The sequence below is a fragment of the Glandiceps talaboti genome, chromosome 6, assembly GCF_964340395.1.
Source record: "Glandiceps talaboti chromosome 6, keGlaTala1.1, whole genome shotgun sequence".
Taxonomy (NCBI): Eukaryota; Metazoa; Hemichordata; class Enteropneusta; family Spengelidae; genus Glandiceps; species Glandiceps talaboti.
In genome coordinates this window covers 14647768-14668319 of record NC_135554.1, presented here as the reverse complement: position 1 = coordinate 14668319, position 20552 = coordinate 14647768, and the positions used below count along the sequence as shown (strand labels likewise).

Here is a 20552-nt window from a genome sequence, read left to right as displayed (position 1 = left end):
AAAAGCAAGATATCAACTAAGTTAGAACAAACTAAAATTATTGCTGCAACATGTTGATATAACCTACCAAAAAACATTGTCATGTAGGGCTTCTCTAATAGGGAACTCGCAATCCAGACTGAGCATGCTCAGATGCAAAGGACTATGGGATTATCTGTGGTTACCGTAATACCTAATCTGGAGCTACTGATAAAATAAACCTTCCACAAAGGTCAGGGTGACTATGAATTGATTATTTGTGGTTACAAACAATGTAACAATATTGTTTACAATACTAATTCATTAGTATTTATTGTTACATTTCCCATGATGCAACATTCAACATGGCGGGTTTGCAAGTTCCCTATTGCACGTTTTGCTTTAAATGGCTACATTAAATCTCATTGTGTTTACGGTGTGATTATATCCACATAACCATCATCCAGTTAATGTAATTTATTACATGTAACAAAATAGTTGAGGTCAGGCCTAACAAAAAAAAATGATGTGGTTTCAAATATGCTCAATTTAAGAATAGGTGGGGTAGGTAGATTTTTCATTTTATTTTATATATATATATATATATATATATATTTATTTATTTATTTTTTGCATGCGAGTGTTAGTTCAGGTAGTTATGTTTCATTGTTTTCCATATGGTCTCTGTGTTATTGGTTTCTTCTCATCAGATGTACAGCCATTACAGTTTTATATTGTCTTTTTAAGTTGACGTCAGTTTCTGCATCCACTATTTCTTGCGAGAATTCACAATTTTCATGATTTTTTTTTTTTTTCTGGTAAAAAGAAGTTTAGGCTCAGCTGTGAAAACTAGGTGGGGGTCGGGTAACTGGAACCAAAGTATTTTTTTAGGCCTCAGTGTCTATCATAGTTTGCTTGATAGCTGGTTTTCCATAGTACTATCAGTAATGCATCAACTCAGTTTTTTGTGAAACAAAACTTTAAACTTTAATTCAAAAGTTTCCATAACTTCTTGGACAATAAAAGGTATCTGGATTTACCCACTGAAGACAAAAACTAAATAAATTCAACAATGATACACAAATCATAACTAAAGCATGGCTACACTGAGAGTGAACTCTGCGTCATCTCTTTGATGTACATGTATCAACCAATAAACATGAAAATCAAATAATTGACTGATCAGAGAACCTCCATCCATGGTTTATTTACAAAACAACTTTAAACAAGACCTTGTTTCACTTCTAATAGGAAAACATAGAACAATGTATATGATAGGCAACTGGTGTGTAAAATGTCCAAAATGTGTTACACTATGGTTGAGTTCAATTATTCAAGAATAGGGAGAGATTTGTACCGAATCACTGTCAGGATATCTTTATCCTGTCAATAAAATCTTTGTGAAACCTGCACATTCTGCAACTGGGACATTTTTGTCATCAAATAACCAAAGATATATTCACTAAAAATTGGTCAATTACTTATAAAAAGACATTGTATCTGTTAATTAGTGGTCAATATGATCTGTAGATAGTATAGTGGCAAGTTTAAATCTTGAGTGAAAGCTGTTTTGAATCTGTCACCATGTTCAAAATTGTACTTGTTGTAACTGGAGTATCATTTTTATTATCAGATAAGCATGATGTATGAAAATGGTTAAAATACCAGTAATTAGACATTGCAGATGTTAATTAGAAGGTTGGTATTATCTGTAAGCAGTACAGAAACAGGTTGAAATTGTGATTGCCACAGAGGACTAAGACCCAAAAATCATATTGATTTATATTGTATACAGCTACAAAAAATTTGTTTATTCACAGATAATGCAATACTGTTCATAGTCAATGTACAATATTGTGAGAAAGTTATTGTACCTAACAGTACATTTTCCAAAAAATGGTCCAGTTGCAGCTCGTGCAGCTGCAAGTGATACAAATGTAGACAGAGGTAGTGATGATTTTCTATTCTTTACATGTAGAGAATATCAGGTTATTTCCATTGATATTGGAATTCATAAGGGTGGCTCTACTTAACTCTATGTTTCTCATGACCTGATCAACCCTTGTATGGATATCTCCAATCAGGTGAAATATTTTTTTAAATGATGCCCTCTATGGCAGGATTAGGAAAAAATCTCATCACTTATTATACAATGATAAGCACACATCTAATAAAAGATTACCATCAAAAAGATAGGTTCAGAGTTAGACTGTTAGAGTATGATTATGAACTGAAAGTACCACCAACATGTACACACGCTTAATTTTTTAATAAATTTTTTAAATTTTTAACTGACTGGTCTACCCATCATTTTTAAGGTGTTATGAGAAACCAAGAATTAAGTACAGACACCCCAATACCTATCCCAGTTTCATTAGTGAGAGGACTTGTGCTCTTTGAAGGGTTTGTCCTGAAATGTAACGTATTTTCAACTTTTTTTGACCAAGGTCATTTTATATCTGATCAACTTTTATTCCAATTGATAATTTGATAAAAGCTTGCTTGGCAGATTATTGCAACTCAAACCAGACAGGTTGATAACCACAACTTGTGATGTTACTTTAATACACACATCAAAATAAAATAATTAGTTTTGTTGCTAGAATCTTTAATGAAATGTTTTTTACACCGCTATTGACTGATACAAGTACAATAATCAAACTATAGGCAGACTTAGACTGTAAGATACGTTGTGTCCCTCTGACCTCACCAGCCTCTCTCACAATGGAGTGTGAGGGCGCCCTGTCATGACATCCTTGCAGACTACAGGCACACAATTGTAAGATAAGATACAAATTAGTATGGGTAGACATTGATGTAATTACACTCACAAGAAGGTGGCATTTCTGATATAAGCTATCAACAGACATTGATATAAAAACACCCAACAGTACGGTTGTGTCTGATAGTAATTTATCCTGAATTGGTCATACATTCAACCTCATTCAGTGTTTACACTTTCTTACAGGGTGATTATATCCACATAACCAAGGCACCTCAACCCCCCCCCCCCCCCCCCCTGTATAATCTATCACATTGAACAACAATAGTTTTTGTCTGTGTCAATCTTAGTTTGCCAACACATGTAGCTTGATTCTTGCTATAGTATCTTGGTCCAATCTCACGGTATATAGATGTTTTCATTCCCTACTTCTGTCTCTTTATTTGTCTGTGTCTAGAATTATATTGTCTGCATTGGTATCATTTGAAACTTAACAAGTTGCTCGAAACACACACTTTTTTTTTTTTTGCAGCAAAGGTTGGCAAAATCACTGCAATAGCATAGAAATGCCACAGAAACAACACTGACAGATATACAAGGACTCAACAAAAACTTGTGTACTTCAAAAATAAAACAGTAATCTAAAGATTGGCAGTGTGCAGCTATTCCTTATCATGGATTGATGGAGTGAAATACACTTAAACTGTAGATTTATTTGTGAATGTCTTCCACACTTTGGCAGCGTGACTTCAACTTTCAACTTATCTCTTTCAGCTTTCCCTTGTTATCTCTTTGATACTCTTTACAAAGTAATTGCCACAAAATGGACTGGATGGACAAGTTTCTTTAGAGACTGGCCTGTAAAATAAATGAGTTATAAGAAGTTACACAAATACAACAAAAAAAGGTGAAAAAAGAATCTTCACAATTGTACGTATAATGTGAAGAAATTATCGACAGAGACATAAATCACATGACACAAAAACTTGGCTTTAAAAAAAGGAATTTTTTAAAACCAATTTGTGTGTTGTTTAGAGTATATCACATCTTTGCATAAAATAAGAAATTAAGAAGTTCATGTCTGTATATGTAAATGAAATATGTAGATATTCCCATTCCCTGAAATGTTCATACACATGCACATATACATATACACTTCCAGTGTTCTCAGTGTAGATTGCAAGGATGGTGGGTAATTTGCATAACAATGTTGATATCATTAACATTATAATTTGCATAATGATCAGCATATACATACATGTATGTCTTCAACATTGAAAACATAATCTGAGATGTTTGTATTTAATACACACATGGACATTGGGATCAGCCATTTCTCTTCATATGAAAGTATTATTATAATATTGCCATTCAAAGATTACTAAATTTCAAGGATGATATAGAACACTTTTGAAGTATGGCAGAAACCTCTTACCTACCAAGAATGGTAGTCTTAGTGGCAAGGATAGTGTTAACACTGTGTTTTCTCTATAATGAGGAGAACACTGCCTTTTCTACACACTCATTTCATACATATATAAACCATGAAGACTTGTTTCCACATTGTAAGTACAAAAGCCATAAATACTTACGTTTCCACACAGCTTCATTTGTAAGTACATGAATGCTTCTGACAAAACTTTGAGGAGTTGACCAATCACGTTGAAGTTTCTGACATAAGTACCTGCCTGGGTTCCACAGATTGCTATAAAGTGAAAATACCGTACGGTTATGGCAAGGTAAAACTATATACAAACAACTGACTCTGAACATTTGTATTTAATAAAGTACTGCAGATTACAGTACTAAAGTTGTGGTTGATAACAACTGCTGCTAACTCTGTGTATATTATGTGTGTCACTTATATCTAACAGAATGATTTCCAATTTGAGTTGCTATTTTCATAAACCTAAATCATTAGTACAATGGCGCCGGTCAATGGCGACACGGTTATGCGAGCTCCAGTTATTTTGTATTTACTCTCACTTTTATTTGTGTGTTGCATGTCAGCATTGCACAAGAGTTACTTCACATCAGGACAAATGTTGGTGAGTGCCAGAAGGATGGTTATCCTATTTTAGACATTTTAGAACATATTCCTGAAGACTTTAATGGTGGAGTCACTTTTTAATTCACGCGTCACCAGGAAAACAAAATCTGTAATTAAGGACATAAACCATCCAGCCCACACATTGTTCGAACTGCTGCCCTCTGGTACTCGATATAGATCAATCAAAACCAAAACAAATCGCTTCAAAAATAGTTTTTATCCTCTGTCAGTTCGTATTTTAAATGATTCGTAATTGTTTTAGCGTATATGTACATATTTTCCACTTTTAATTGTTATTCATATCCACACTGTTTGTGTTTTAACCGAGCTACATATAACCAAAGCGAATTCCATTGTATAATTTTATACTTATGGCAATAAAGTTAATAAATAAATAAAAATAAAATAAATAATGCATGTTAATAGCAATGATCAGTACAAAGTCTGACTGAACTTTCCTTTAGGTTGATAGCAGCAATCAATACAAGTGTACTAAAGGTAGAAATAAGTCTGACTGGACTTTTCCTTTGAGTTGATAGCAGTAATCAATAGAAGTGTACTGAAGGCAGAAATAAGTCTGACTGGACATTTCCTTTCAGTTGATAGCAGTAATCAATAGAAGTGTACTGAAGGCAGAAATCAGTCTGACTGGACTTTTCCTGTAAGTTGATAGCAGTAATCGTGTACTAAAGGCAGACATAAGTCTGACTGGACCTTTGCCTTTAGATTGATAGCAGTAATCAATAGAAGTGTACTGAAGGCAGAAATCAGTCTGACTGGACTTTTCCTCCAAGTTTATAGCTGGCAAGTGTGGTACTGTACTAAAAGCTAAAATGTGTCTGACAGAAATTACAGTTATACATACCATAATTGTGCTTGGTCAAACTCCTTTAGATCTTCTATCTCTAGTGTGTTATACAACCCTGTAGAAAGACTTTCACTCATGTAGACCTACATTTAGGCAAAGTTGTCAAATTTGGCAACTATAGTATAAAATGAGGGGTAAATCTGGTAACACTTGGCTATCAAATTTTTTACCACAATCTTGCTAAAATTCTAAGAACACTAGAATTTATCTACTCAGTATTCTTTTTTAAAAAAACTGCAGCATTTGGGTCTTGGAAATAAAGTTGGCACAAAATGAATGTCAAAACCATGTAGCTTTCTCACTGTACTTGTCTATACTTGTCAAGTTTATCTGCTAAGCTGGGAAAAAATCATGTATTGTGGTCACAAAAATGTCTAAATTTACCTATTCACCTAGTTATTACACTAAGTTTTGTGAATCTTATTCTAAAAACATATTTCTAATATAAGTTGATATCACTGAATCTATCTTGTCTTTAGTGTGAACAAAGTATATCTCATTTTTAGTATAAACAAATCATTATATACTGATTTCAGTGTAAACAAACCAAATAAACAAACTAACCTTGTGATTTTAGTGTAAGCAAATCAACATAAATATATGCATAAATTTATATATCAATATATTTACCTGTTTTTAAATTCCAAGAAAACTTAAAACCAGTCTGGTAAAGTCTTGGAGTTTCACTGAAAGACAACATAAGTAACTCATCAATCACTGGTTGTAATGCTTCATAGTAATATTAATCATAATTGTTTATAGTCATATTTCTTGTTTAAAATGATTTTGCTGTTTATTTTCTGAAACATTCTGCAACTGTCTAATAGCAGTTGTTCAGTGTTGCCTCATGGGAGTCACCAGAAATGTATATGTCTTAGATGAACAATAAATAGTTATGAATATCTATTGTTGGCCATGATCATGCTACATGATGAAATCATTGCAGGTGTAGGTGTACAAATGGCACAATGACAATGAATATAACACAAGTTTCAATTTGATGTTTCTTGGGAAATGTGCAATGTATGTGATGTTAAATCATGAAATTACTCTACTGAACCCAAAGTTTATGAAAATGTCTATTTCCTGGAGACAGGAGTGTTGTTCCACTTTAAAAATTGACTGCACTTTATCTCACAATATAAGTAGAAACTGAGTACATGTACAACCATCTAAATAGCTTACTACTACAGCAGGCTTTGTCAAGGAAAGTATCCTTAAAGTTATAGATACATTCCAACTAGCATTAATTAATCTCACAACAACACTCACACAGTGTGTACATTTCACAATATAGACTAATAAGATATGCAGATATCCAGAGTTGAAAAAGTTGGCCCAATATTATTTCACATTTAAACTTACCAGTATAAGGTGTACAAAAATCACATATTACACAAGCAATAAGGTATCTTTTACATTACAAGCTAGTCAGACTGAAACTGAATGTCACCTGGCTGTACAGAGAGTATATGGTAGCCCATGCAAAGAAAATGTTGGTATGATTTTATTCATTCCAGATGATGAAATGTAGCAGACTTAGTTATGTTTTTGTCCAGCCAGACAATAAAATGTAGTGCAATTATTTTTAATTTTTGTTGTTGAGCCAGCCAGAATTCTGTTTCAGGTTTAGGCCCTTACTGTCTTCTATTGTACTTACTCTTCTGTCTCAAAATCCAGACTCCATGGATCATACTCTGGCTTGGCTCTCACTAATGCCAGGATTAACACAATCACATTGCAGGAATCAGGACATACCTGTACATAACGACAAGATTTATGTCAAGCATAGTACAGATCTTTCTTACATGCAGATTAGTGTTTCATGTTGACTACAGATCAACACTATCTCATTGCCAGCATCTATATCTGGACATACCTGTACATAAAAACCATTGTGCCAGGTTTGGTTGAAAAAAGTTGGTGCATGTCAGAGATATGAGGTGAACATGTGCACACATATGCACACATGGACAGACAGAACCAAATATAATAGTCCCTCTGGGCAGTGCCCATTGAGGGCTAACAAAAACCATTCTACATCCATGGATTACTTACATCAAGGATCTGTATGTCATTATCTGTAAAATCTACAATGACAGATCTGTACCATACTAACATATACACTACCTATAGATACTTGCATCTAGGATCTGTATGTCATTATCTGTAAAATCTACAATTACAGATCTGTACCATACTAATATATACACTACCTATAGATACTTACATCTAGGATCTGCATGTCATAGTCTGTAAAATCTAAATATCTGTCTTGCCACTTTGCATGTGATCTGACTGCTTCACTGATATACTGCTCAGCATCCATTGTTAACTGTTTGACTTCAATGTATGTACCCTGTTGATATCAAAAAGACCAGTGGATGAAATTAATTGTAGGTCACTAAGTATACACCTACAATACACACATTATCGAAACTACAGATGGGCAGACAGGATTCATTGCCATAGCCCCTTCTAGATGCCAAATGTTGGTTTCCCTCCACATCTCTGCAGAAGCTTTCAACTGTGTGAAAACACCCTCACACATGCTCACACAAGTGATAATAAGCCTGTAATGAGCACACATCATGAGCTCAACTATAGGTGTTTACACCTGAATTATAATGTATTCATCAAATCAGGCTGACATGAACCAAATCCTACCGCTCCTTTGCCAGTACAGAACTACTCATGTATTTACATAGTAAAATCCACTATTTCAGTCAAAGTTCTACAACGTTACCATGGGTTCATCAGTTCTACATGTATTGTAGAATGAACAGATAAATAGACTGAACTGATTCCTATCACTGCAGTCCTTTGCCATCAGGTACTAACAAAGTACTTACACAACCTGAAATAACCTGTGTACATTGTACACATACATATAAATACATTGTAAAGCATTTTGAGCACGGCGTGGGAAAGCGCTATATAAGAACCCAACATTATTATTATATAAACATAGATATGTTTGAACTGCTGAGTGTGTGTGTTATAACCTTTGTAAATCATACATATAAACAGTTTTACCTGTGTTTCTGGACTTCTCCTTGTTCTTGTCATCATTGAATATCCTGCACCATGGACTTCCAAAGGCAGCATACTGTGAAATTCATCTATAAGTGAGAACGATTTGACATGTTATTTAGTATCTACAGCATGTACATGTATATTTTGGCAAAATGGATCACAATGATACCGTGTCTTAGTTTGTTCTAACTTTAACGTCTACATATCTAATGTTAGTTTGTTCCCACCTATACCTAGAGTTAGTTTGTTTTCACCTACATCCTGTATTAGTTTGTTTTTACCTTCTACTTAGTATATCTCATGCTAGTTTATTCTCACCTATATCTAATGGTGAATCTGAATCTGTGGAACCCATTCTAACATAGACCCTCCACCAATGTCGGTGGAGGGTCTATGATTCTACATATCTCATGTTAGTTTGTTCTCACCTTCTATATCTCATGTTGGTTTGTTCTCACATTGTAATCTCATGTTAGTTTGTTCTCACCTTCTATATCCAATGGTGAATCTGAATCTGGAACCCATTCTACGTATCTCCTGACAGAATAGTTAAAGCCTCTTTGTTGACAGTTACACTTATCCAAATCAGTTGAACTGGTGATACTCCAGGTCAGATTAATAGTAGTAGCACCATGAATAGGACAACTTTGATCAATTTCACACCCAATATTGTCACTGTCGGTACAACTGAATTTAATGCGTTCATCTTGACTTTGACTCCATGGAGTGTTTGTAGGTTTACTGTGTTTAGTTTCTATCTTACATGGATGTGAGTGTCTGGTGAATGGCATGGCTGAATTGGACTGATAGTTGATATGGTTTGTCTCAAACAGGTGATGTTCACTGCTTGAACTTGGACTATATAGGTTACTGTTGAGTATTCGTAGTGGTATCTGTTTTGAGTTTTCAAGACTCTTTTCCATGCAGTTATTACAAGCACTGATAGTTTCTGTAGGTTCATTTTCATCAGGAACATCACTGGCTTGAGAATCACCATACTGCATATTGTCTCTTGACAGACTGTGTCCAGGATTACTATTTTCTGAGATGCATGTCACATCACTGTCTGCGTTCTCATAGTCTTCATTTGGAGACCCAGGATTCACAGTCATGGAATATCTTAGTTCTGGTAACAGCATGGAAAAAATCTGATCATTTTCTTTTGGGTGTACATGGCTAGGTTGTGTGGCCCTATATTCGTCACTTAACTTAGAATCACTGTGTATTTCCAATACTCTCTTCTTTCCAGTGGAGGTAACTTTGTATGACATTTCACCAATTTGTTGTCGTTCTCGTACTACTACATTCTGGGTTAGATTCTTATTATCTACAGGTAATGCACAATCCATACGGACAGACTGTACACTGTGGTAGTCACTCACTGAATCAAATAAAGGTTCCTGAGACATCTGTGAACATGGAAGCTTATCCTCTTCTAGATTATCCATTGAATAACACCGCTCTGCTTTATTGACATTAGTATCTTCTTGATGAGCCAATGAACAACTCACTTCTTTTTGCTTGACACTGGTATCTTCTTGATTAGCCAATGAACAGTTTGCTTCTATTCTGTTGACAGTAGTGTCTTCTTGATTGACAAATGAACAGCTTTCTTCAGTTTTATTGACAGCTGGGTGTTGTGGATTAGCCATTGCAGAGGATGACTCCATTTTATTGACATAGTTATCTTGCATAGAAATGGTATGTGGTGTGTGGTGTAAATTACAACCAAGTTCTCTTGAATCACTAGTATCAAGTGAAGTCTGTGACATTGTGTGTATTCCATGAGAAGTACTTGTGGCAGTAGTAATGCTATCCTGACCTGTCTGAGTGACGGTGGCAGTGTTGGTAGCCGAGTACAGACTACTTTGTGTACTGGATACAGGAGAACACAAATTCACCTTTATACCCAGAGCTATCAAAGAATATCCAGTAGTTATCACAGCAAGACCATCTCTCTTGAGGCTGAACTTGGGTGCAAATAAAGGAAATGGGGGTGACAGTTCATATTTTGTGTGCACAACAAAACTATGCCTGATACACCTTGGTAATACTTTTGGGGACGAGTCCCTTTCAGGCACTTCTGGGTAATTCCAAAATGAGTTGTCTTCTGTAATATGAATGAAATATGCAACTATCAGATCAAGGAGGGTTAGACTTTTATCTGAATCTTAGAAGAGAGTGTTAAGGTCTCCTTAATTACTGACTTACAAAAAGGTCTACTAAATCTGCTTCTGACTTATGAAAGTTCTCATCAACTCCTCCAGACTTACAAAAGGTCTCATCGACTCCTTCAGACTTACAAAAGGTCTCATGAACTCCTCCAGACTTACAAAAGGTCTCATGAACTCCTCCAGACTTACAAAAGGTCTCATGAACTCCTTCAGACTTACAAAAGGTCTCATGAACTCCTCCAGACTTACAAAAGGTCTCATCAACTCCTCCAGACTTACAAAAGGTCTCATCAACTCCTCCAGACTTACAAAAGGTCTCATCGACTCCTTCAGACTTACAAAAGGTCTCATCGACTCCTCCAGACTTACAAAAGGTCTCATGAACTCCTTCAGACTTACAAAAGGTCTCATGAACTCCTCCAGACTTACAAAAGGTCTCATCGACTCCTCCAGACTTACAAAAGGTCTCATGAACTCCTCCAGACTTACAAAAGGTCTCATCAACTCCTCCAGACTTACAAAAGGTCTCATGAACTCCTCCAGACTTACAAAAGGTCTCATGAACTCCTTCAGACTTACAAAAGGTCTCATGAACTCCTCCAGACTTACAAAAGGTCTCATGAACTCCTTCAGACTTACAAAAGGTCTCATGAACTCCTCCAGACTTACAAAAGGTCTCATGAACTCCTCCAGACTTACAAAAGGTCTCATGAACTCCTCCAGACTTACAAAAGGTCTCATGAACTCCTTCAGACTTACAAAAGGTCTCATGAACTCCTCCAGACTAACAAAAGGTCTCATGAACTCCTCCAGACTTACAAAAGGTCTCATGAACTCCTCCAGACTTACAAAAGGTCTCATCAACTCCTTCAGACTTACAAAAGGTCTCATGAACTCCTCCAGACTTACAAAAGGTCTCATCGACTCCTCCAGACTTACAAAAGGTCTCATGAACTCCTCCAGACTTACAAAAGGTCTCATGAACTCCTCCAGACTTACAAAAGGTCTCATGAACTCCTCCAGACTTACAAAAGGTCTCATGAACTCCTCCAGACTAACAAAAGGTCTCATGAACTCCTTCAGACTTACAAAAGGTCTCATGAACTCCTCCAGACTTACAAAAGGTCTCATGAACTCCTCCAGACTTACAAAAGGTCTCATGAACTCCTCCAGACTTACAAAAGGTCTCATGAACTCCTTCAGACTTACAAAAGGTCTCATGAACTCCTTCAGACTTACAAAAGGTCTCATGAACTCCTCCAGACTTACAAAAGGTCTCATGAACTCCTTCAGACTTACAAAAGGTCTCATGAACTCCTCCAGACTTACAAAAGGTCTCATCAACTCCTCCAGACTTACAAAAGGTCTCATCGACTCCTCCAGACTTACAAAAGGTCTCATGAACTCCTCCAGACTTACAAAAGGTCTCATGAACTCCTCCAGACTTACAAAAGGTCTCATGAACTCCTCCAGACTTACAAAAGGTCTCATGAACTCCTCCAGACTAACAAAAGGTCTCATGAACTCCTTCAGACTTACAAAAGGTCTCATGAACTCCTCCAGACTTACAAAAGGTCTCATGAACTCCTCCAGACTTACAAAAGGTCTCATGAACTCCTCCAGACTTACAAAAGGTCTCATGAACTCCTTCAGACTTACAAAAGGTCTCATGAACTCCTCCAGACTAACAAAAGGTCTCATGAACTCCTCCAGACTTACAAAAGGTCTCATGAACTCCTCCAGACTTACAAAAGGTCTCATCAACTCCTTCAGACTTACTAAAGGTCTCATCGACTCCTTCAGACTTACAAAAGGTCTCATGAACTCCTCCAGACTTACAAAAGGTCTCATGAACTCCTCCAGACTTACAAAAGGTCTCATGAACTCCTCCAGACTTACAAAAGGTCTCATGAACTCCTCCAGACTAACAAAAGGTCTCATGAACTCCTTCAGACTTACAAAAGGTCTCATGAACTCCTTCAGACTTACAAAAGGTCTCATGAACTCCTCCAGACTTACAAAAGGTCTCATGAACTCCTCCAGACTTACAAAAGGTCTCATCGACTCCTTCAGACTTACAAAAGGTCTCATGAACTCCTCCAGACTAACAAAAGGTCTCATGAACTCCTCCAGACTTACAAAAGGTCTCATGAACTCCTCCAGACTTACAAAAGGTCTCATCGACTCCTTCAGACTTACAAAAGGTCTCATCAACTCCTCCAGACTTACAAAAGGTCTCATGAACTCCTTCAGACTTACAAAAGGTCTCATGAACTCCTCCAGACTTACAAAAGGTCTCATCGACTCCTTCAGACTTACAAAAGGTCTCATGAACTCCTCCAGACTTACAAAAGGTCTCATGAACTCCTCCAGACTTACAAAAGGTCTCATGAACTCCTCCAGACTTACAAAAGGTCTCATCGACTCCTCCAGACTTACAAAAGGTCTCATGAACTCCTCCAGACTTACAAAAGGTCTCATGAACTCCTTCAGACTTACAAAAGGTCTAATGAACTCCTCCAGACTTACAAAAGGTCTCATCAACTCCTCCAGACTTACAAAAGGTCTCATCAACTCCTCCAGACTTACAAAAGGTCTCATGAACTCCTTCAGACTTACAAAAGGTCTCATCGACTCCTTCAGACTTACAAAAGGTCTCATCGACTCCTCCAGACTTACAAAAGGTCTCATGAACTCCTTCAGACTTACAAAAGGTCTCATGAACTCCTTCAGACTTACAAAAGGTCTCATGAACTCCTTCAGACTTACAAAAGGTCTCATGAACTCCTCCAGACTTACAAAAGGTCTCATGAACTCCTCCAGACTTACAAAAGGTCTCATGAACTCCTCCAGACTTACAAAAGGTCTCATGAACTCCTCCAGACTTACAAAAGGTCTCATGAACTCCTCCAGACTTACAAAAGGTCTCATGAACTCCTCCAGACTTACAAAAGGTCTCATGAACTCCTCCAGACTTACAAAAGGTCTCATGAACTCCTCCAGACTTACAAAAGGTCTCATGAACTCCTCCAGACTTACAAAAGGTCTCATCGACTCCTCCAGACTTACAAAAGGTCTCATCGACTCCTCCAGACTTACAAAAGGTCTCATGAAATCCTCCTGCATTATAGAATACCTTACTAATTGATGTACTTTGCCTCTTTGAAAGTGATACTGACCAACCCTATTTCTTCTATTAATATCTACATGCAAACCTATCCTACCTCTATTACAACTTATGAATAGTGCCTGCAACAGGATAAACTTGGTGTGAACAAGGCTAGTGATACTTACCATCTCTGAAGTAGTTGTTATTGTTATGACTGGATGCTGCTTTGTTAAGATTGGTACAATCAATACATGGAACCACTGAAGGCACAGCAGTGATTGTTATATAACATTGTCTCTTCTCATCTCCACTCCCCCCACTTGGACAACTAGAAAAAAAGAAATTAAGAAATGTCTGGTATCAAATCTCTGTATCACATCACATCCAACTTATACAACGCACAAGCCAAGTTGAACAAAAAATAGGGAATATATACTCAGGTCATTCTACGTCATGACAACATGCGTCTATGTCACGACAGTGGCGTGTCTACATCACTGGTTCTGCTGTGTTCAAAATATGAATCAAAACATTCAAAATTGCCATTACTTTCCCCGATTTTTCTTTGATATTACTGGCAATGGTATAATTACGTTATTTTCCAATATTTCCTTCATTCAGCCAGGGAAAGTACTCGTGACCTAAGGGTTGTCACTACAAGTCGCTAGATGAGTAGTGACAACGACCCCTTAGATCACTCATATTTTCCTTGACTGAATGAAGGAAAATATTGGGAATAGCATCTAATTACCCTTAGTTTTATTTGATGTACATATAATAATCTTTATTTATACTGGATAGTTCTTTAAGCATATAAACACTTGTCTCCCAAGAAGTCCAGTGAGGGCCATCCCTCGTGGGTTCAGTGTTAATGCAGGAGGAAACCGGAGTACCCGGGGAAAACCTGCGTTGTTCGGTAGAGTCAAACTGAACGACACTCTTCTTACTTACAGCATGGTAAATTTAATCGAACCCTGAAAGGGGGTTCGAACCCCGACCGCAGTGGTAAGAGGCAAGTGGTTTAACCACTCGGCCACCGACAACCCTATATATGACATATGACATACAATACCTTCCATATACAAAGACTTTAGTAGAATCAGCTGGCCAGCTACACACAGCAATACACAGATCATCTTGTATTTCTTCTTCACCAAACAGCCGGACTTCAGATACCTAAACAGAAAGTCATATACGGCATAATAATAGTTAGCATAAATAAAAAAACTTAAATAAGACATACAATGTGTATTATTACCTATGTACCAGAGATTAACAGATGCACATACTAGTGGTGTTTGCATTGTAGTGCAATACCGAAAACATTATTACATACCTCCTGCATGCAACCGTTGTAAGGGGCAGTTGTTGCTTACACACAAAACCGTGTGATAGCACAACACAAATTTTATGGAAATTTGCTATATCAGATAAACATGTAATGATAACAGAATCCCACGCACTGTGAGTGTCAATGTACTCAATGTAAATACCCCAGGTATGTCACACTTGCACTCACATGTCATGGGAGTTGCTCTGTTTCTTATCAATACACATAATATTAGTACATGTCATACATGTAATCTATCCTAATGAGTTTTACATTATCAGATCTCATTTTCCATTCCAGACAGATCTAAGAAACACAAGACTGCATAATTTGGGCACTGGGGGTGCTGTTCAGGAGAAGTCCTTGGACCAGAAATGAAGCCCATGATAGTGGAAAACTACAGCCTCCTGCAGAAAAATCAAAATTTCTTCAGAAAAACTGGTGACATTCTCAACCAGATATTTTTTTTATATATATATATATAATTAAGTTCGTGCACATTGTAATTTTTTATCAAAAGAACTTTAATTTATCAAATACGCATAACCAATCTATTCATATAAGTTGACACTAAAGTTAGCTAGCATCACAACTTACCTTTCTCATTGGTTCAAAATACTTGAAATGCCACCAGTGTAATCTATAGACATACACTGGTAGAGCTGTGTGTTCATCTGCTTCAACACGTAGTGTGTATGACAAGATAAACTGACCATCTTTAGTGAATCCTAGGAACACGTGTCTATAATAGAATGAAAATAGATCAATTAGTCAACTCTGCATTAATTGGAATGCATCTGATAGACTTTCTCACAGCCTCGGGAGCATCGCTAGCAGGAAGGGCTGCTTTGTATGTATCAATTATATCTATCGCATAATTTTACTCGAATATCCTTGTACTGTGCATCCTCAACAACTACATAGAGTGTCACAATAACACAGAGCATCGCAGTAACATGTCAGCCTATGTATCCTTGGCAAACAGTCCACAGATATCCGAGTACAATTATTAGTACATACAATTAATCTAGGTAAATAATTGCACATTGGCATCCCTTTTCTGTCTATTAAGTCTATCAATGGGCAGAACAGTTCATGAATTTCCATTTTTCTGACATCACGACCATTTCATGTTTAGGACGAGTTACTACTATAACAACAAGTTACAGACAAATTTTCCTCATAATGCTAATAGCTATCAAAACTAGCAACTGTGCATGACACAAAAACAACCTGGCATATGATATTAACTTGACCTGCACACAACAGACTTCACACATTTGAAGCATAAAGTGAATAATTTCTAGGAAAGAAGCAGAGTTGATGTTTATGATTGGACATGATGTGGACTTCATAATCCACTCATACATGTAGAATGTGAACATCACCCACTTCTCACTTCCACTACATACCCTTCATCAAACAGACTGGTAAGATCTACAATGTCTTTCAATGGAATGCATAATCTACCAGGGATTTTACCAAATACAGATCTATACTGTGGGAAATGGTACTTGGATGGCTGCAGAGAACCATGTATCTAAGAAATGTAGAAGTAAAAGATTATGTTAACAATATATTCATACATGATCCAAATGAAAAGAAATCAAGAAACTCTACATGTACACGTTTTTTTATGAATTAAGTTACGTATCTCTCAGTATAGTATTAATTATACACTATACATGATGTACAGTACACACTATTTGCTGCAGTTCACAGCTTTATATATTGGAACACAAACATACAGGTTTTTATTTTGTCAATGTAATTAATGTTTTTGTAGTCATTTCATATAGACTTCTGTAAAAAAAACAGGGTTCCTGATTATTGGTTGGCTGTTATGAGTATTTGGTTTCATTTTCTTTCTTAATCTTAGTGACCTGTACATGGAGTAATGATGGGCGAATGGTTTGAGTGGCCGGCTTGGAATCTGCAGTTTGCAGGTTCGAGCCCCATCACTGCCTGCTGTTTGTTTCTGAGTGGCTTAAGTCCTTGGGCAAGATTTGAACCATGACTGTGCCTCAGTCAACCCAGCTGTATAATTGGGGACCTGGTAGGATAGAGGTTGTAATATGAATGCTTAATGTTATGCCTTAATAAAGACTGCAATGGATTGTATGCTCCCCAGGGAGTTGAGGGCCGTTGTGCCACTATACATTTGTAGATCCATGCCAGGGGTAATAATTATAAAGCGCTTTGAGCACAAAGTGGAAAAGCACTATATAAAAACGAATTACTCAGACTGAGTCAGTTCAGTGACTATGTGAACCACTTCAGCTGGCTACACCTATTGTGCATACAGTATTGTTAGCAAAACCTCTGTCCTAATGGGATGATTATACTTACCTCAGTTGTTAATTTTGATTGTAAAAATATGGTTGATTCATCAAAGTTTGATCTTACATAAAGTTTTACATTTATAGATATTGACTGTTTTCATCTTTTTACCCATTCCCCACTCAATGGTATGAAGGTTATATTTACTAGTATGAACACAGTGTGCATTAGACGGTAGACCTCACATGCATACACTGGCAGTGGTAGGTAGTATAGAGCCAGGGGATATTTTTTATTTCATCTTAGTTTTACATAACCCAAAGATGTAGCTATTTGGCTTGAAAACTGTTTGGTGGAAGTATTAGCCTGTGATAGTGAGCACAGAAAGACTATGTGTGTAATATTCCAATGAGTCGGACATAACATTCCAATTGGAAATACTTTACACTAAGACTTCTTACTCATCTGTGAAATAAATACACATCAAAACATGCAGGAAGAACTGTGTTTCTACCTACATCATCAGAATTACACGAATCTATTATTAGTATTAACAATTGAGTGTTTGGAGGCACTGCCGTGAACGTTGGCCAAGTGAGGGCGCCAAACCAAAATAAACAATTTCATCGCAGTCACATTTTACATGAGACGAGTTAATGACCCTATTCTGAGTCAGAATGATTCCAATAGCCTTGGCATGACTCAAGATTCTATGACATTTTAGTAACTGTTACTCCCTCCTCATTAACTGTATGCTAAATAAAACTTATTGTGCGCCCATCTTCAACAAGTTAGCAGAACAGACGTAAATGAACAATGCAATATCAGGATCAAGTAAATTTAAAACCCATGGAGGATGGCGTGTGACCATTGTGTATTCAACTTGACTTTTCAAACAACTCTGTCGTTGCTGATATTGAAGTTGTTTTCCCCACAGCCATACATCATCCATAGTTTCTGTATCATCTAGGAAACCGTTTGATTTCTGTAATTCTGTTTTCGGTAGGTGAGAAACTGTTACAGGCAGTGTTTTGGTTGTGCGTGTGCGTTTGACAATTATTGTGTTTGCGAACAAAGTCCCTTGTGTTTACGCTGCCACTACAAATACATTGTGGGTTTGTTTCACATAACTTTGGAAATCTATCTAAGATGAACATTACTTACCTCTCGAACTTGTAATCTATTCACCACATTATACGACGATTTGTATTTTCGCCACGAATTGCCAGTTTTACGAGATATCGAATCACGACAGCTCGTAGTTGCCGCCATTTTAATTTCCCACAATTCATTATGGCGTGGTTTTACCCTCCAGTTTCGTGGAAGTTTCAATGCATGGGCCACTTAACCATCTAATCTTTCTTAAGAAACTTTCTCCTATTAAAATTAGACAGCGTTGCTAAGAAACATAAAAGACAACTTCTTGAAATGGACTTGATGCTGCTATGACTAACATGTAACTTTCATTCCATGTAATTAACTCTGGAAAAAAATGTTTATGCATATCTATTTTATATATCAAATTTGTAGATAAATCGCAAGTTTTACGTTTTAGAACAAACTTTACAAAACCATTATAGGAATACAATCTGAAATAAAAAAGTTTGATGAGCCATCTGTAGCAAGACTTGAATATCATATGTTTTAGTGTGTATAACTTCTTGGCACTTTCAAAACCAGCTTTACATAAATCAGCTGTATTATTGATCACCACTGACATACAATTATAGCAATTGCTATTCATGGCAACTTTATTGGGATTATTTAGGATTCATGATTATCTATGCTCATTTTGATGTGGACTATGACAAGACATTTCTCTGTACAATATTTGATATAATCCGACAAAATTTACTGGATTTAATTGTTCTGTATTAAAACTGAATTCTGGAAATGAGTTCTTATATTGCATAAAGCTACATGTGCACATTCTCGCAAACCAGAGCTATTAGTTCTTCTGCTACACTTCGAGTAGGGAGCGACTCATTAAGAACGGTACCATAAAATGGTCATGGTTTGTGACGATGCATGTGTAATATTACTGGTGTGATTTTCATGGTCTTAGAGAGATCACAAGGTGGCACTGGGATAACATGAGGCAGCTTTAAAGGTCTATGTTTAAATCTCAAGTAGATGTAATAATGTTATCTAGTTCCTTTACGGTATCGTTACAATTTACACCTAGTTTAGTTAGAGACCATCCAGACTACATACTTACATGCATCAGTAAAGCAATTATGATTACATTGGACAATTCTATAGTTCTGGGCACACCTTCTCTACAGCTCTGCCAAACAATTGTTTTTTAAACAAACTTCAAGGTGGGCTTTAATGATGGCTCAATATTTTATGAAAAATGAATTCTTGTTGACTTGTTTATTTGTTTAGTACAGGAAGGATGCGTAGTAGAATGACCACTTCTGTTTCTGCTTCTGCTTGATACTGTGCAAAACATCTTGCAGTTATGAAGCACAGGTCAGTGTGGAGATGATGTCCTAGTAAATGTTTAAAGTTTATGAGCTCTGGTTAGGTCTTAAAGTTTGCTTGTTGTAGTAATGTTTTGAAGGAGTTGACTCGATGTTCTTGGCAGCACGGATAGTGGGAGGTAGCACATTCCATTCGCAGATTGTTCTTGGATACAGCAAATATTGATAGTAAGTTTTTATTGAATGGTGGTTCATACAGAATGGGTGGACCAGTTCTTTGTCTTGTAGATCTGACTGTGTGTGCTTGTTTAAATGTAAGTTGCTTCGGAGATAGAGAGAGCAGAAACCACACAGTGCATTGTCAAAAACTCTGTTTAAATCTTTTATTAATTCATTTCTTTCTTACTGTGGTAGCATCAAGTAATGCATGAAATTACTAACAACTACATAATTGTTTTATTTCTTGTGAAATACATCTCAGAATATGATAAAATGATTCAACTTCACGATGTAAATAAAACTCATAATATGCAAATTATTCAAATTGAAGGATTCGAAATTCATACGACGATTCTCCATGACAATCATGCTCACTTCAC

General features: G+C 36.5%; 1 protein-coding gene across 1 annotated transcript; it reads right to left on the bottom strand.

The window, feature by feature from the left end:
* Positions 1-2985: 2985 nt before the first annotated feature.
* On the bottom strand, positions 2986-18805 carry LOC144436880 (uncharacterized). The gene is made up of 13 exons (XM_078125741.1): positions 18692-18805; positions 16660-16787; positions 15845-15989; positions 14990-15093; positions 14103-14245; positions 9122-10744; positions 8635-8720; positions 7829-7957; positions 7259-7356; positions 6229-6284; positions 5596-5653; positions 4273-4385; positions 2986-3538 (listed from the first exon to the last, which is right to left on the bottom strand). Exons 1-13 carry the CDS (start codon positions 18797-18799, stop codon positions 3483-3485), a joined length of 2847 nt encoding a protein of 948 aa, XP_077981867.1. The 5' UTR covers positions 18800-18805; the 3' UTR covers positions 2986-3482.
* Positions 18806-20552: the final 1747 nt, after the last annotated feature.